A 17,750-nucleotide genomic window follows, 5' to 3' on the forward strand; every position below is an offset into this window, starting at 1 on the left:
AAAAGTCAAACAGTACGATACAAAGAGCTTAAAGATGATGTGAACAGTGTGGTCTGCACAGTTCATAGTAGGGCAAGGCCACAGTGCAGGGAAGAGTGCCAGAAGGCTTCTTGGGGAATGGAGGATGAAGGCTGGGTCCCTCTGTCACAGCCCTTGGACACTCCTTCAGGAAAGCACTGAAGATTTTCTTGGCCTTTGGCCTGGTGCAGATGGACTTGCTCGCCTATCACTAGGTGCATATGCATTTTTCAAAAACTCACAGAACACTATAAAGGATGAAATTTACTGCAAGTAAATTATACCTGAACTAAAACTAGGCTGAAAAAAAACTCATGTGTAAACTGACATAAGCATTTTAGAGGACAATTTAGCATTATCTATAAAATTTAAAACATGTATGCCTCATGATTTAGCAATTCCACTTCTAGGACTATATTTTCCAGTTATATTTGCAAAGTGCGAAAGTACTCGTTATACAAAAGGATACTCATTACAGCACTGTTTGTATAATTTTAAAATCAAGTTTTTAAAAATAAAATAATAAATATTTAGCGAACACTTAGGTAGAGTGTTATTTATAAGTCTAATATCAAATGATAGGGAATATAAACACATAAAATTATTTCTGGCAGACAAATTGGTTTGCATAGAACAGAAGGCCAGTAAATGTAATCTTAGAACCTATACAAAACTGATGCACTAAGCACAATCTATTCAAAACAACCTCCAAACACAAAAGAGTACACACCTGGTATTCTGTTCTCTAAGCTCCATCTTTTCTGACTGACCCTTCCTGGTACTTAAGTTCATTAAATATGGAAATCTGAAGTCTTGCATTATTCACCCTCACCCACTGTTGAGGCCATGGTTTACAAAATCCTGAGTATCTGTCGATTTCACTTCTGAGCATCCATTTTTTAGAAGGCAAGAAGATAGAGGGACCAATGGAAGACTTCATGTACTTTGACAATTAGACTTCAGAAACAGAAGTGGAGACTTTTCTGTGCATAACATAAATTATAAAGGCCTTAAAAGACTAATCAGTTCTAAAGTTCCGTATGGCAATAAATAAATAAAATATACTTAAACTTAAAATCATTAAATTTTTTTCAAATCAAATCAAGTTAGAGGTGGGGTACTTGCAATGCATATGGACAAAAGGCAAAGAACCTTAATATTCAAAGAGCTCTTGCCAACAAATAAATTATTAAAAAATAAACAACACAATAAAAAATACAAAAGAAATTTACATAACTAAAGATAACCAAGGCAAGCTTACTTAAACTTTGAAAATATTTTAAAGAACTAAAACAATGAGATATCAATACGTATCTTTAGCATATATGAAGGTAAAAAATAATCAGTGTTGCTGATGGCATCTGTTCTGCCATACATAAATTAATACAGCCATTTCGAAGGGCAAAGGACATTTCCAATCTTTAAAATCTACATACCATGTCATTTCCAGGGTCCTATGCTTAAAAACACTTACACAGCACAAATATATGCGAAGATTTTCTAGCAGCATCATTTGTAATACCAAAAAACGTTAAACACCTAAAAGTCCACCAGCAGGGGACTAGAGAAGGACATTATGGTACATCCATGCAAACTTAAAACTATACAGTTACTAAAAAGAATGAAGTCACTCTACTTACAAGGAAAGACGCTGAAGATACACTGTACAATGAAGAAGTAGGCTGCAGAAAAACATGTGCAACCTGCCAATTCACTGGGCCACTGATGGATTATAAGCCAAGTTGTGAACAGAAAAAACATACCCTGAATTATAACAGTAATTAAGTATGGGTTGAATGAAGGAAAGGAAATGGCATTCATTTTTTACATTATATATTTCTTTATTTTTGTGTTTCATTTTTTAAGAGTAAGAATATTTTACTTTCGTGGGAACCATGGTCTTGGGAGACATCTACGTCAATTGGCATAACATAATTCATAAAGAAACTGTTCTACATCCTACTTCGGTGAGTAGCATCTGGGGTCTTAAAAGCTTGCGAATGGCCATCAAAGATACATCACTGGTCCCATCCCATGCAGAGCAAAGGAGAATGAAGAAAACAAAAGACACAAGGAAAATATTAGCCCAAAAGACTAAAGGACCACAAAAAACACAGCCTCCATCAACCTGAGTCCAGAAGAACTAGATGCTGCCCGGCTACCACCACCAGCCACTCTGACAGGGATCATAATAGAGGGTCCTAGACAAAGTGGGAGAAAAGTATAGAACAAAATTCAAATTCACCAAAAAAAAAAGACCAGACTTACTGGTCTGACAGAGACTGGAGGAATCCCCAAAACTATGGCCCCTGGACACTCTGCTAACTCAGAACTGAAGCCACTCTTAAGTCCACCTTTCAGCCAAAGATTAGACAGGCCTATAAAAACAACAGTAACACACGTGAGGAATGTGCTTCTTACTTCAATCAAGAATACGAGATCAAATGGGCAACTCCTAATCAAAGGCAAGACGAGAAGGCAGGAAGGGACAGGAAAACTGGACGACTGAACATGGGGAACCCAGGGTGGAAAAGAAAAGCAGAGAGAGCTGATACATTGCGAGGACTGCAACCAATGTCACAAAACAATTTGTGTATAAATTTTTGAATGAGAAACTAACTTGTGCTGTAAACTTTCACCTAAAACACAATTTAAAAAAAAAAAATTTTACTTTTGAAATCAAGAAAATAAAGTTTTTTCCACAAAACAATTTGTGTATTAACTGTTTAATGAGGAACTAATTTGCTCCGTAAACTTTCATTACATCACAATAAAGAGACAGAAAGAAAAAGAGAGAAAGAAAATAAAGATTTTAAGTGCACAGTTATGACAGGAGAAAAAAAGAAAAGTTAAATCTCACTAGGCAAGATCTGTTTTTAAAATGCAGAGCATTGAATCCCTCGGGTCCATAACTACCCAGATCAGCCAAAATATCCACCACAATGTAACCGTTCCATGGAACCCTCAGCTAGAAGGGACTCAAGAACCTCGAAGCATCAGTGTGTCACATCAGAATGCTTAAGTGTATATCAATTACTCCTTAAAGCTATATTAAAAGAAAATCACAGCCATAAAACTCACAAAAATGAGAAATCTCAACTGAATAACTGATTGAGTAAATTACTTTCATTTTGTTAAATTTCTAAACATTACAAATTACAAACAGCTCATAACTTTCAAACTTTACCCCTCAAAGCTGCTTCTACCATATGAGGGCAAGGATATTTGAGTTTCGAGATATGAAAATATTTGTTCTCACAGGATTTGAAACCCAAAGAAAAACATACCTTCTATGAGCATTTCTGGAATGTCTGCTTGATATCTAGGTCCCACTCTGATTTCACCTTTGTCAGCTAATAATGTTTTCACTGAGGGGTCATAGACCAATGAGTAGAAAAAAGTATCCTAAAAAAAAAAAGAAGAAAATATCTAGGTAAACTTAATTCCTCCTGCTTTTTATAAAGCAATAAATCCAATGTCACAATAATGAAAGTATAAAAATTTAGAGTGTGTATGAAATTTCATTTCAGTAAATAAATCTTTAAGGAGAACGTGGTGTTACTGTCATCATGTGAAATTAAATCAAGCCAAAAGAAATAGCTTACAGTAAAGGCAAATTATAAAGTTCTGAAAGAAAGCGACTAACTGCTCTAAAACTGGGTTTTGAAAAGCTAGTCAAGTTAAATTGTAAGTCAAAGTAAGACGCCTGAAATCTAGTCATCACCTAAACCTCGAAAGGCTGCCCCAAACAACAAGGATGCCTTCACTGATACTAGTATTCTTGTTTTGAAATGTTCATCCCATACTTTACTGAAAATATTAAAACACATACACATCTCATATTAAATAAATTCTGTAAGTACTGAGCTCATATGTAGTTTACTAATTAGTATGTCACTTTGTAGACATTCAATTAAATATTTGCTAATTAAAATTCTGCCGTTGTTTCCAATTCTGAATCCTACACACGTATATAGATAGGTATATATATACAGAGAGAAAGATAGATAGGTATATAGATAGATAGATAGATAGGTGTGTGTATATATATATATATATACACACATATACATATATATATATAAAACTATATACCCAACACCACCACCACCCCTAACGCATTTTGCAATAGTCCCTTAAAAAGCTGAAAAGCCCTAGTTATGAGCACAATGGACAAAAAGGCCTGGCTACTCATCTTTTACTGAGTTTGCATAACCACTGGAGGTCATTTGGGCCAACACTCCTGTCCTCTGTTGCCCACTGTGACTCCCTGTATTGTGGAAAGGAAAGACCTACCTATTCCTGTTATCACCCTTTTACCAAAACCCAGCTAAGCAAGCTTCAAATAAGAGACAGTGTGTCAGATTCTAAAGCTCTCTCCTCTTAGGGCTCTTATATACTTTGATAAAGGTAAAGGAGAAAACAGAAAAGGTGATACCATCCATTGAGAAATTCTGCACAATATTTTAATCATGGGTCTCTGTCAGGAGAAAATATTAAACAATAAAACGGTTAAAAAGTCACACCAATATGTGATAATTTGTACATATAAAGAAAATATTATCTAAGGAAAATTTAAAAAAACCTCCTAGGAATATATAAATCAACCTAGCTTAACAGCGATACAGGGGACAGTAAGTATGGAATCAGAGGTTTTTCTTTTAAAAGCAGACATCAGAAATTAAGAATACTACTTGGGAACTGAAGCTACTGCCACTGGCTCACCATCAGATTTAAAAGCAGAGATACTTCAGGTCACTTTTAATCTGTAAAATGTATTAGCATGGTACTCCATAAAAACAGAACTCTGCTGTGGTCTACAGTAAAACAAAATAAAATGATTGCTTAGGACCACACAGATGCATAAGATCCTGAGATTTATATGTACCGATATGAAAAAATATATCAAAATATATTTACTTTAAAAAGGAAGTTCCAAAAAAACCGAAAAAGAATAAAAGAATTCCAAGAGTTGTATGAATAATGAGCCAATGTGGAGAATGCAGAGAGTTATGAAGTAAAGGATGGTGTTAGAAATTTCCCCTTTGGATTACCATTTTGAAATATGTCAGGCCTCAATATTTTAACATGACTAAAAAACAAACAGATATTCTCAAGAATAGACTTGTAGTAAATAAAGTTGTTGTTAAGTGCCATAGAGTCAGTTCCAACTCATACTGACACTATGTACAGAAGAACGAAACACTGCTTGGTCCTGCCCCATCCTCACAATCTTTGCTTTGTTTGAGCCCATTGTTGCAGCCACCGACCATGTCAATCCATCTCGTGGAGGGTCTTCCTTTTTTTCACTAGCACTCTACCTTACCAAGCATGATGTCCTTCTCCAGGGACTGGTCCCTCCTGATAACATGTACGTGAGACAAAGTTTCACCATCCTTGCTTCTAAGGAGCATTCTGGCTCCACTTCTTCCAAAACAGATTTGTTCATTCTTCTGGCAAACTATGGTATATATTCAATACTCTTGGCCAGCACCGTAATTTAAAGGTATCAATTCTTCTTCAGTCTTCCTTACTCATTGTCCAGCTTGCACATGCATATGAGGTATCTGAAAATACCATGGCATGGGTCAGGTATCCCTTAGTCCTGAAAGTGACATCTTTGCTTTTTAACACTTGAAAGAGGTCTTTTGCAGCAAATTTGCCCAATGCAATGTGTCCTTTGATTTCCTGGCTGCTGCTTCCATGGGCATTGATTGTGGATCCAAGTAAAATGGAATCCTTGACAACTTCAGTCTTTTCTCCATTTATCATGATGTTGTTTATTGGTCTACTTGTGAGGATTTTTGTTTTACGCTGAGGTGCAATTCATACTGAAGGCTGTAGTCTTTGATTTTCAACAGTAAGTGCTTCAAGACCTCTCCACTTTCAGCAAACAAGGTCGTGTCATCTATATAACCCAGGTTGTTAATGAGTCTTCCTCCAATCTTCTTCATATAGTCCAGCTTCTCAGATTATTTGTTCAGCATACAGACTGAATAAGTATGGTGAAAGGATACAACCTTGATGCACACCTTTCCTGACTTTAAACCACGCACTATCCCCTTGTTCTGTTCAAACGACTGCCTCTTGGTATAGAGGTATACAGGTTCCTCATAAGCACAATTAAGTGTTCTGGAATTCCCATTCTTCATAGTGTTATCCATAATTTGTTATGATCCACACAGTCGAATGCCTTTACATAGTCAGTAAAACACAGGTAAACATCCTTCTAATATTCTCTGCTTCAGCCAAAATCCATCCGACATCAGCAATGATATCCCTCGTTCCATGTCCTCTTCTGAATCCAGCTTGAATTTCTGGAAGTTCCCTGTCAATGTACTGCTGCAATCACTTTTGAATGATCTTCAGCTAAATTTTACTTGTTTGTGATATTAATGATATTGTTCAATAATTTCTGCATTCTGTTGGATCACCTTTCTTTGGAATGGGCACAAATATGATCTCTTCCAGTTGGTTTGCCAGGAAGCTGTCTTCCATATTTCTTGATACAGACAAGTGAGCACTTCCAGTGCTGCATCTGTTTGTTGAAACATCTCAGTGGGTATTCCATCAATTCCTGGAGCCTTGTTTCTCACCAATGCCTTCAGTGCAGCTTGGACTTCTCCCTTCATATCATCGGTTCTTGATCATATGCTACCTCCTAAATGATTGAACGTTGACCAATTTTTTTTGGCACAGTGACTTTGTATATTCCTTCCATCTTCTTTGGATGCTTCCTGGATCGTTCAATATTTTCCCCACAGAATCCTTCAATATTGCAATTCAAGGCTTGATTTTTGATTCAGTTCTTTCAGCTTAAGAAATGCTGAGCGTGTTCTTCCCTTTTGGTTTTCTAACTCCAGGTCTTTGCACATGTCATTATAGCACTTTATTTTTGTCTTCTCAAGCCACTCTTTGAAATATTCTCAGCTCTTTAACTTCATCATTTCTTCAGTTCACTTTAGCTACTCTACATTCAAGAGCCAAGTTTCAGAGTCTCTTCTGACATCCATTTTTATATTGTCTTTCTTTCCTGTTTTTTAGATGACCTTTTGCTTTCTTCGTGTATGATGTCCTTGATGTCACTCCACAACACGTCTGGTCTTTGGTCATTAGTGTTCACGGCTTCAAATCTATTCTTGAGATGGTCCCTAAGTTCAGATGGCATATACTCAAGGTCACACACTTTGGGGTCTCGTGGACTTGTTCTAATTTTCTTTAACTTCAACTTGAACTTGCATATGAGCAAATGATGGTCTGCTCCACAGTCAGGTCCCCTGGCCTTGTTCTGACTGATGATATTGAGCTTTTCCATCATCTCTTTACACAGATGTAGTCGATTTTGATTCCTGTGTATTCCCTCTGGCAAGGTCCACGCGTATAGCTGCCATTTATGTTGTTGAAAAAAGGTATTTGCAATGAAGAAGTCGTTAGTCTTGCAAAATTCTACCATGCAATGTCATTTCTATCACCAAGGCCGTATTTTTCAACTACCAATCCTTCTTCATTTCCAACTTTTGCATTCCAATCACCAGTAATTATCAATGCATCCTATGAGACGAATGTGATAACCAGTACACTACGGAAACTAGTCTATCCATGCATCTTGATTATACGTTTGATCAATTTTAGACTGTAGAAGTTGCTAAAAATCTTTAATTTCCTCATCTCTGGCATTAGTTGTTGGTGTGTAAATCTGAATAGTTATATTAACTTATCTTCCTTACAGGCATATGGATATTATGTTATCACTGACAGCACTGTACTGTAGGTTAGGTCTTGAAGCCACCACAGTATGACAAACTGACAGACACATGGGAATAAATAAAGCAGAAAAGCTAAAAATGAAAACTATTTTGACGGAACTGAAAAAAAAAAAGATTTTTTTAAAATTAAGTTTATAAAAAAAATCTTAAATATACTGCCAGAGATTGGCTCCTATCCCAAAGACTGATAAAGGACTAAGTAGTTAAAAATCAAGTGGCTAGGGAAAAAATCCTAAAGAACTCTGCTATTTTTCTTCTACTAAAGTCCTTAGCATATACAAATTGTTAACAACAAATCAGAAGGAAAAAAAATATCACTTTTTTAAAAAATGCCACTCTCTCGTTATTTCTGCTTCTGTGAACTAAAACTAATTTCTGAGCAACAGCATCATTCTGTCAGCCAGACTGAGGACAAATCCTACCTTCTCTGCTAAATTTCACAAGCATAAGTTATAAAGACTGTTAACCTTTTTCTGCCTTACATAATTCATTTTCCTTGTTCTTTATCAGGTTTTCTGACATGTAGTGATTTTGCATGTTTATCAGTCTTGTTTTGTTATGTTTTCTTCCCCTGAGATAAAGGGTATAGTATTTTTTTAAAGAAAATATGTCCCTTTAAGCAACCTATATACATACACACACACGTATATATATTTCACAAAAGCCATGAATGTTAAATATTGAATATTATTGACAGTAAATTTTTTTTCCTTATACAAAAGTCACACAAAAACGTGCAAAGCATGGAATATTCTCTTCATAAAACATTTTGCTCCTTTCAATGAAGTACATGCTCTAATCCAACCTGTTAAAATGTTAAAAATGCTTCTTGTTGAAGTTTTTAGAAAAAAATATTTTTAGCTGAGAACGTTTATTAGGTTCCCAGAAAGAAAACAGACCACAAATGGTAAAATCTCATCTAGAAAGAGTCTACAAGAAAAGCCAAAAAAGATAACCAACAACAAAATGAGGAGAGGGCAACCAAGCACCAAAGTCATTTATATCATAAAGCAAACAATATGTATTATACTACCGAGTAAACTCTGGCTGTTACTTTATAAAGCCTTTCATTAACAAATGAAGGGGGTGGGGTGGTGACATGGAGATGAATTTTTACCAACTCTCATCTCAGCTAATCAGAAAAATCAAACTAGCCAGAATGCATTCTAGTCATTAAACTTTTACTGTTTAATACTACTATAATGATGTCATGATAATTCAGTATAAAAATAAATCAATTCAAAGGTACGGGCATCATGTGAAACAGAACAAACAAACAAGTGTAACCATGAATTACCTCCTTATCAAGATAGGATAATACTGACTCCGTCTCATTTAGAAGGGCGACACTGCATTTTCCCCTGTTGAAAGTGAAAAAAAAAATAAATAAATGTAATAAAGGCCAACTTCACAGTGATGACATATACAAAGTTATGAAGGCTCAAAAAGAGGCACTGGTATTAAGAAACTAGATGGTAGTGAGGAATATACTTCAGTTTATATATTGAGACCCACCTTACAATTCTGGTGCTGGGAAACCTATAAAAGAAGACTGTCTCTGTAGACATTTACTGAGAGGCTAATCTGTGGAGGGAATGGTGTTAGGTAGTGAATCCTAATAGCATAGGGGCACTTTATTGGTATTTTCTAAATTTTCAAGGAAAAAAAAAGAATGAACGAGACTTTCAGAATAAGAATGAGTTTCTGAATCTATAAATAGTTCATATGAGAAAGTATTATAAAAGGGATCTTCAAACAAAGACATCACCACACAAACTAGTGCCTAAAATAATGTCTGTTCAGGTTTTTTAAAGTAGCCACTGCAAATGAAATCCTAAAGATCATACAAATTTGTATCACGATGTAAGTAACTTTATTGAAATTACTCTCCAGAGAGACTAGTTAAAATTTAAACATAAGTAACTTCTATAGAGCAAGGGGCAAAATGAAGATCTCTAGATTCACAGACCTTGGAGCCACATGGCATTCACCTTTGATCACAGCCCTGGGTATGAGTATGCAATGAATGTCTATTAAAAAAAGCTTATCTAGACCTGAGAAAATAAGGTTTTCCAGGTAGAAGGACCTATTACAAGTACTTTTAAAATTTCCTCACTAGATTTAAAAATGCAGCATAGCTACAAATCTCGGCAGGAAAATTTGGAGAGATTGTTCAAGTTAACAGATACCAGGCAGAGTTCACAAAATATCTTTTAAAAGCCATAATGTAATTTGATTTTTTAATTATAACCCACAACCTCCCCAGAAAAAACAACAGAAATTATATATAAGATATAAATTAAATAAACAGGAAGCTAGAGAGTTTGCCGTTGAATCAGTGCAGTGAAAAACAGCTACTCAAAGAAAAAAATTACCAAAAGTAAAATGCATAGGTCAAAAACTACAATTTTCTAAACATTGTGCAACTGTATACTCTTTCAATTTTTAAAAATGTCCCCCTCATAAAAACATCTTTCTTTCTCTGGTAATCATCTTACATTAATATTAACATTACGTTGAAAGATTTCACTGAGAGCACATGGTATTTCCATATTATCCTGTCAGATCTCTAATTGGGTTACCAGAAGAGCTATCACGGTTTTCTGTTTTTCTAATATATTTTATTCGTGCATATTAGTGAAGCAGAAAAATTAACATTTTTAATACAGTGCACATAATAATACTCAAGGTCAAGAATGACCTGACTTGCTCTTACAAAGGGCAGAACTACAACCAGGGCAACTGCTCTGTCGCTGTTAATGAAGACTTGTGGCCTGTGAATATGTGCTCAGACGTGCGGCATGCATAAGTCATAAATGGGTTTCTAAAAATAATCTTTTTTTCTCCTCCATAACAGTTGACAAAGCAGTATTTCTAATATTTAATATTAAATCACTTAAGAGAAATAAAATCTTTTCTTTTACTTCACAAAAATCAGTTTAAAAAAATGGGGGGCACAACCTACTAAACGTTATTTTAACAGAAACCACTATCTTTCATAGTCCCTTGAATTTTAAGGGTTAACAGACACTAAAATTCATACCAACAAATACAGCATAGTTAAAGTCTCCTCCATACTGTCTGAAATGACAAAGGAATTTAAACTGAATTATTAAACCTTTACTTTATAATTATTATCAGGAGATAAAGAAACACTGGTTATACTGTTTTACAGGTATAAGCAGATCACAAAATCAACAGATGGATACCCCAACCAATCTAAAATACAAATTGCTTTCAGGAATGTAGCTTTTAGGCAAAGATGAATGAATAACAGGCGATCTTTTAATTTTAAAATGTTCTTTAATACAGCTACATTGTGCTTTTTTCCTCAAATTAAAAATGAAAAACTGACATTTAAAATTTTCAAGTACATATACTAACAGCTAACCAAGTAAGAAGTTGAGTCAAAATTATCTTATGAAGTAAATATGAATATGTAATTAACACACGTACTAACCATGCCAAGAGTTGTTGACAAAAGTGGTTTAAAGGGAGATTTAAAGCACTGGCTTCCTTCGTGCTCAGCAAATCTTGGCTAACAGATAAAGATACGGTAAACTGTAATCCCAAACTAAAGAAACTACTATCAAATTCTGAATGAATATAGATAACCCAATGATTTATGCTGAACTTCAAGAAATTCATCTAATTGTGGCTCTTCCAAAATATTTTAGATATAAAGGAATAAAGATACCCAAATGTGATATAAAGCTTATTAAAGACCCTAACAACACTCCAGGAAGATCACTCCAGGCCCATGTAATCATTCACTCTGCGCTCCTACAGGGAAGCACACAGGAACACAGTATTTCTACGGAGATAATACAATGCCCTCACACATCATTCAGAAAGTGTTTGAAAACACACTCTGTTCCAAAGACTGTGCTGGGTGCTGGGACAGAGGCATGTGAATAAATAATTACAACACAACACAATCCCATGTTTAATGGCAGGGACTGATCAGCCTGGACTCTGCTATTTACAGGAAAGGAAGCCAGTATAATCCACAGCCGAGAAAACGATATGTAAAAACATACATACAGGCTATAAATTTCTTTATCTGAAGAGGTTCCATGTTTGTATGAATGAAAGAAGGGAAACTTTACTAGTCTTTCCCCACTGCCTAAAGAACTGCCTTTTGTTTTGACACAACTGAAGCTTGTAGAATGGTCCAGAACCACCATCCCTGCTTAGGACAAAAGGCAGACTTCTTAAGGCCACACCAGACTTAACCAAATGCAAGTATCTGGGGGAGTGATGCAGGAATCTATGTGTTTTAAAAGCACCATCAGGTAATCCTTAGGCACAACTTTGGAAGACCACTTATACAGACACAGTCTGCATTTAAACGTCCTTCCTTGTTCACAGAAAGCCATTTCTCATTGGCCTTACCAGTCTTAAATTTGAGATAAACTATGAATTATGAACAATTTTCTATATGAGAAATCGTGCTAGGTTCTGTGATTGAAGATTCTGTAAACAGACAGTTTTATATAGCACTTAATCCAACGACTGCAATGAACAACCAAGTACAAAAGTAATGAAGTTCAAAGATCCAAAATGCTTCCAGAAGATCAGATTTCTCAACAGGCAACACTTTACAACAGAATAAAAGATTCATTTGAGGGAAATGATTCCACACCAGGATTATATCCCCAAACAAATTATCATTCAAGTGTGAGAAATATTTTCAAATAAACAAGAACTCAAAATTTTTACATTTCGGATGACTAATCCAAAGGAAAAGACAAAACAATTATTAACTTCAAGGAAAACAAAAGGTTGTACAAGAAAGAACACGTGAGGAATATTTACAAATTCATAAAATACTGTGTTAAACAAAAGTTGTGCTATATTGGAAACACAGGGAGAAAGGGAATGGGAAAAGAGAAAGGAAATACAGAGAAATGTCTAAAAGAATGGTATAAATACAGAAACCACCGTCAGTAACATGATCCCAGAAAGGCATGTGAATGCCTTGGATATAATTAAACAGCTATATACATACAGTTGATTTTAAAAAATCTTGAAATTTAAAATCAAAGGGGAGATGCTAATTAGATAAAGTACATACTTTTGTACGAATACAACACCAGGGGAGCAAGTGTTATTTACGATGACACTACATCAGGTTTTCTCAGCCTCAGCATTACTGGCATCTTGGGCCAGGTAATTCTTTCTTGTGGGGGGCTGTCCTATGCATTGTAGTATGGTTAACAGCATTCCTGAAATCTACCTACTAGATGTCACTAGCACCCATGTGTGACAACCAAAACTCTCTCCAGGCATCACCAAATGTTGAGAACTATTGCTCTGTATTATGGGGTGGAAATTACAAGGTTTTTTTAACTATTGCTTGGTAACAAACATTTAAGTGCTGCCTATATAAGTGAGAAAAACAAAACAAAACCCTGTTGTGGTTGAGGTGACTCCAACTTAGCAACCCTTTATGTAAGACATAGTAGAACTGCCCCAAAAGAGCCCCTGGTGGCACCATGGTTAAGAGCTCAGCTGCTAATCAAAAGGTCAGTGGTTCAAACTCACCAGCTGCTCCACAGGAGAAAGATGTGGTAGAAGGCTTACATAAAAGATTACAACCTTGGAAACCCTATGGGGCAGATCTACTCTATCCTTTAGGGTCGCTATGAGTCAGAATGGACTCGAGGAGGCGGGGCCAAGATGGCGGAGTAGTCAGATGCTTCCGGTGGACCCCCTTACAACAAAGATCAGGAAAAACAAATGAATTGATTATATATGGCAATCTGGGAACCCTGAACATCAAAGGCAGAGTTGAGGAACCAGACAGAGTGGCAGGGGGAGGGAGAGACGGTTCAGAAGCAGCGAGGAGTTGCCAGACCTGACCCAGCGAGAGCCTTAGCACTTCAGGATCAGGCCTGATCAGTTCAGGGGTGAGCCGTGAGGCAGGCAAGCGGCGGAGCTCAGGAGGAGCGTTTTCCACACCAGGAGAGACCCAGCACCAGAGAGTCTACATGGCCACCCGGAACCGGTGAGAAGCAGCCCTGGATCAGGGAAACATAAGTAATTGCATACGGCCTACTCCGTGGATCAAAAACATTCCCCTTAGGGAAAAACCTCTCTTCCATTTACCTCCCCACTCCCTGCTCTGCACCGGGTCACAGACCGGCTTCAGCAATTGCCGAGTCCCCGGGCCGGAAGTAGGATTCCTCACATGCCCGGAGCCATTCTCCCTGCCTTGGAGAGTGAACAAATTAACAAATAGAGGTAAAAATAAACCGCCAGCTCCCCTAAGCCAGGAACCCCGGGTAGGCACAGCTCCTTTGCCTAGGCACAGGCACAAGGGATGCACAGACTTTGAGTGCCTTTCCCTCTGCATAGATTTGTGTGGGCTCATCTCAGCAGTGTAGGCCCTCATCACCGCAGTACAACAGGGTATATACCGGAAGACTGACTTCAACTGTTTCAGCTGTGAAGTGGCAGGTTCCTGACATTTGACACTGCTCTGCCTATTAAGCAGGGTCTTCACCTACCCACATCAGGTGTTTGAGGACTGGTGGCTCCACCCACGCCACCTAGCCACCTGTGATAGGGACGCATGAATAAGAGGTGCCCCCCAGTCCTTACACCCAACAGCATTAGGTGCTCACAGGCCAGATGCAAAACCCACCCACCTACGAGCTCTAAGGAACAGGGACACCCCTTCCTCCTGGACACACAAGGGCAGCGGTCAGCCTCCTGCCTTGCTCACAGTGTGTCCCCCTGCTGCAGCCAGATGCCTGTGCCTAAACCAATCACCCATGCCTGTCTAGCACTGTAAGTGAGACCCGACACCACACACTTGGTGGCTAACTACCTGGGCACCTGAGCTGAATCCATACAGGAGGAGTGGACGTACTCCTGAGCTCACATAACTAGTAACAGATCTAACCATCTGGTGACAGAACATTACAGCTTCAAAGGTGCCAATAATCAAACTACTTCATACAAGCAGCCTATTTGGGCATATCAAAACAAAACAAGAAGCTAGGACACAGTAAGCAAGCATAAAATAAATAAATATAATAACTTATCGACAGCTTGGAGACAACAGTCAATATCAAACCACATAAACAGGCAATCCATGATGGCTTTGGCAAGCTCCCAAAACAAACAATCTACAAATTTTCCAGAGGAGGAAAATTTCTTGGATTTACTGGAGGCAGAATACAAAAGATTAACAGAGCTTTTCAAGAAATTAGGAAGGAAATTAAGCAAAACACATAACATGCGACAGAGGAAATAAAAAAGATTAGAGAGGAACATAATGACAACTTTAACAGGCTGCAAGCATCCATAGAGAGACAGTAATCAGAAATCCAGAATATTAACAATAAAATTTCAGAATTAGACAACTCAATAGAAAGTCAGAGGAGCAGAATCGAAGCAATGGAAGTCAGAATTAGTGAGAATGAAGATAAAGCACTTGACACCAACATATTTGAGGAAAAATCAGATAAAAGAATTTTAAAAAAATGAAGAAACCCTAAGAATTATGTGGGACTCTATCAAGAGGAATAATCTACAAGTGACTGCAGTACCAGAACAGGGGGATAACAGAAAATACAAAGAGAATTGTTGAAGATTTGTTGGCAGAAAACATCCCTAATATTGTGAAAGATGACAAGATATCTATACAAGATGTTCATCGAACCCGACATAAAGCAGATTCCAAAAGAAAGTCACCAAGACATATTATAATCAAACTTGCCTAAACTAAAGATAAAGAGAGAATTTTAAGAGTGGCTAGTGATACATGAAAAGTCATCTACAGAGGAGAATCAATAAGAATAAGCTCGGACTACTGAGCAAAAACTATGCAGGCAAGAAAGCAATGGGATGACATATATAAAGCCTTGAAGGAAAAAAAGTGCCAGCCAAGAATTACATATCCAGCAAAACTGTCTCTCAAATATGATGGCAAAATTAGGGCACTTCCAAATAAACAGTTTAGGGAATCTGCAAAAACCAACCAAAATTACAAGAAATACTAAACGGAATACTCAGGTTAGACAATCAGTAACATCAGATTAGAACACAAGACAGAGCAACCAGATATCATCAACCCAGACAGGGAAGTCAGAAAAATAAACAAAAGCTAAAACACTGAAAACTGGGAAACAGATGTCAATATGTAAAAGATGACAACATTAAAACAAAAAAGAGGAACTTAAAAAATGTAGACATAGATTTTGCATATGGAGAGGAAGTCAAGGCAACATAAAGAAATAACAGACTGGTATAAACTTAGAAAAATAGGGGTAAATATTAAGGTAACCACAAAGGAAACTAACAATCCTACAAGTCAAAATAAAAAATGAGAAAAATATAAACATTCAGCAAACACAAAATCAACGACAATGAAAAAGATATAAGAAAATACATAAAGAAAAACAACTCAGCACAGAAAAGTGGAAAAAAGAAACTGTGAGTACACAAAAAAAAGACATCAAAATGACAGTACTAAACGCATACCTATCAATAATTACGCTGAATGTAAATGGACTAAATGCACCAATAAATACACAGAGAGTGGCAGTCTGGATAAAAAAACATGATCCGTCTATATGCTGCTTACGAGAGACACACCTGAAACTCAAAGACACTAACTAAAACTCAAAGGATGGAAAAAATATATCAAGCAAACAACACTCAAAAAAGAGCAAGAGTGGCAATATTAATCTCTGATAAAATAGACTTTAAAGTAAAATCCACCACAAAGGATAAGGAAGGACACCATACAATGATTAACGGATCAATACACCAGGAGGACATAACTATAATAAATATTTACACACCCAATGACAGGGCTCCAAAATACATAAAATAAAAGCTAAAAGCAATGAAAAGTGAGACAGAGAAGCTCCACAATAATAGTAGGAGACTTCAACACACCAGTTTCGGTGAAGGATAGAATATGCAAAAAGAAGCTCAATAAAGACACGGAAGATCCAAATGCTACAATCTACCAAATTGATCTCACAGACATATACCGAACACTCCACCCAACAGCAGCCAAGTATACTTTCTTTTCCAACCCACAGAGAACATTCTCCAGAATACACCACCTACTAGGCCATAAAGCAAGCCTTAAGAAAATCCAAAGCATCAAAGTATTAAAAAGCATCTTTTCTGACCATAAAGCCATAAAAGTACAAATCAACAAGAGAAAAGGCAAGGAAAAAAAATCAAACGCATGGAAACTGAACAACACCTTGTTTAAAAACTACTGGGTTACAGAAGAAATTAAGGATGGAATAAAGAAATTCATAGACTCAAATGAGAATGAAAACACATCCTACCAGAATCATTGGGACACAGCTAAAGCAGTGCTCAGGTCAGTTTATAGCAATAAATGAACACATCCAAAAAGAAGAAAGGGCCATAAACAAAACATAAATCCTACAACTGGAACAAGCTGAAACAGAGCAGCAAATGAAGCCCTCAGGCACCAGAAAAAAGGAAATCATGAGAATTAGAGCAGAATTAAATGAAATAGACAATAGAAAAACAATTGAAAGAGTTAACAAGACCAAAGCTGGTTCTTTGAAAAGATCAACAAAATTCATAAACCAGTTGCCAAACTGACAATAGAAAAACGGGAGAGGAAGCAGATAACCCATTTAAGAAATGACATGGGTGATATCGCAACAGACCCAACTGAAATTAACAGAATCATAACAGAATACTATGAAAAACTGTACTCTAACAAATTTGAATAGAGGAAATGGACAAATTTCTAGGAACTCAACTACCTACCTAAACTAACACAAACAGAGGTAGAACAACTAAATAAACCTGTAACAAAAGAAGAGATTGAAAAGGTAATTTAAAAACTCCCAACAAAAAAAAAGCCCTGGCCCAAATGGCTTCACTGGAGAATTCTACCAAACTTTCAGAGAAGAACTAACACTACTATTACTAAAGGTATTTCAGAGCATAGAAAAG

At 36.7% G+C, this 17,750-nt stretch overlaps 1 protein-coding gene across 2 annotated transcripts in view; it reads right to left on the reverse strand.

Moving 5' to 3' along the window:
- MTA3 (metastasis associated 1 family member 3) overlaps positions 1–17,750 on the reverse strand; it is a 215,980-nt gene that overhangs the window by 84,687 nt on the left and 113,543 nt on the right. For both annotated transcript variants that reach the window (XM_023735570.1, XM_012556719.2), the window contains exons 4-5: positions 9,082–9,145; positions 3,306–3,423 (exon numbers count right to left, since the gene is read on the reverse strand). In XM_023735570.1, the coding sequence (XP_023591338.1) occupies positions 3,306–3,423; positions 9,082–9,145 (182 nt within the window). The remainder of the gene's footprint in view (positions 1–3,305; positions 3,424–9,081; positions 9,146–17,750) is intronic.

The sequence above is a fragment of the Trichechus manatus genome, unplaced genomic scaffold (genome assembly GCF_000243295.1).
Source record: "Trichechus manatus latirostris isolate Lorelei unplaced genomic scaffold, TriManLat1.0 scaffold00005, whole genome shotgun sequence".
NCBI classification, from domain to species: domain Eukaryota; kingdom Metazoa; phylum Chordata; class Mammalia; order Sirenia; family Trichechidae; genus Trichechus; species Trichechus manatus.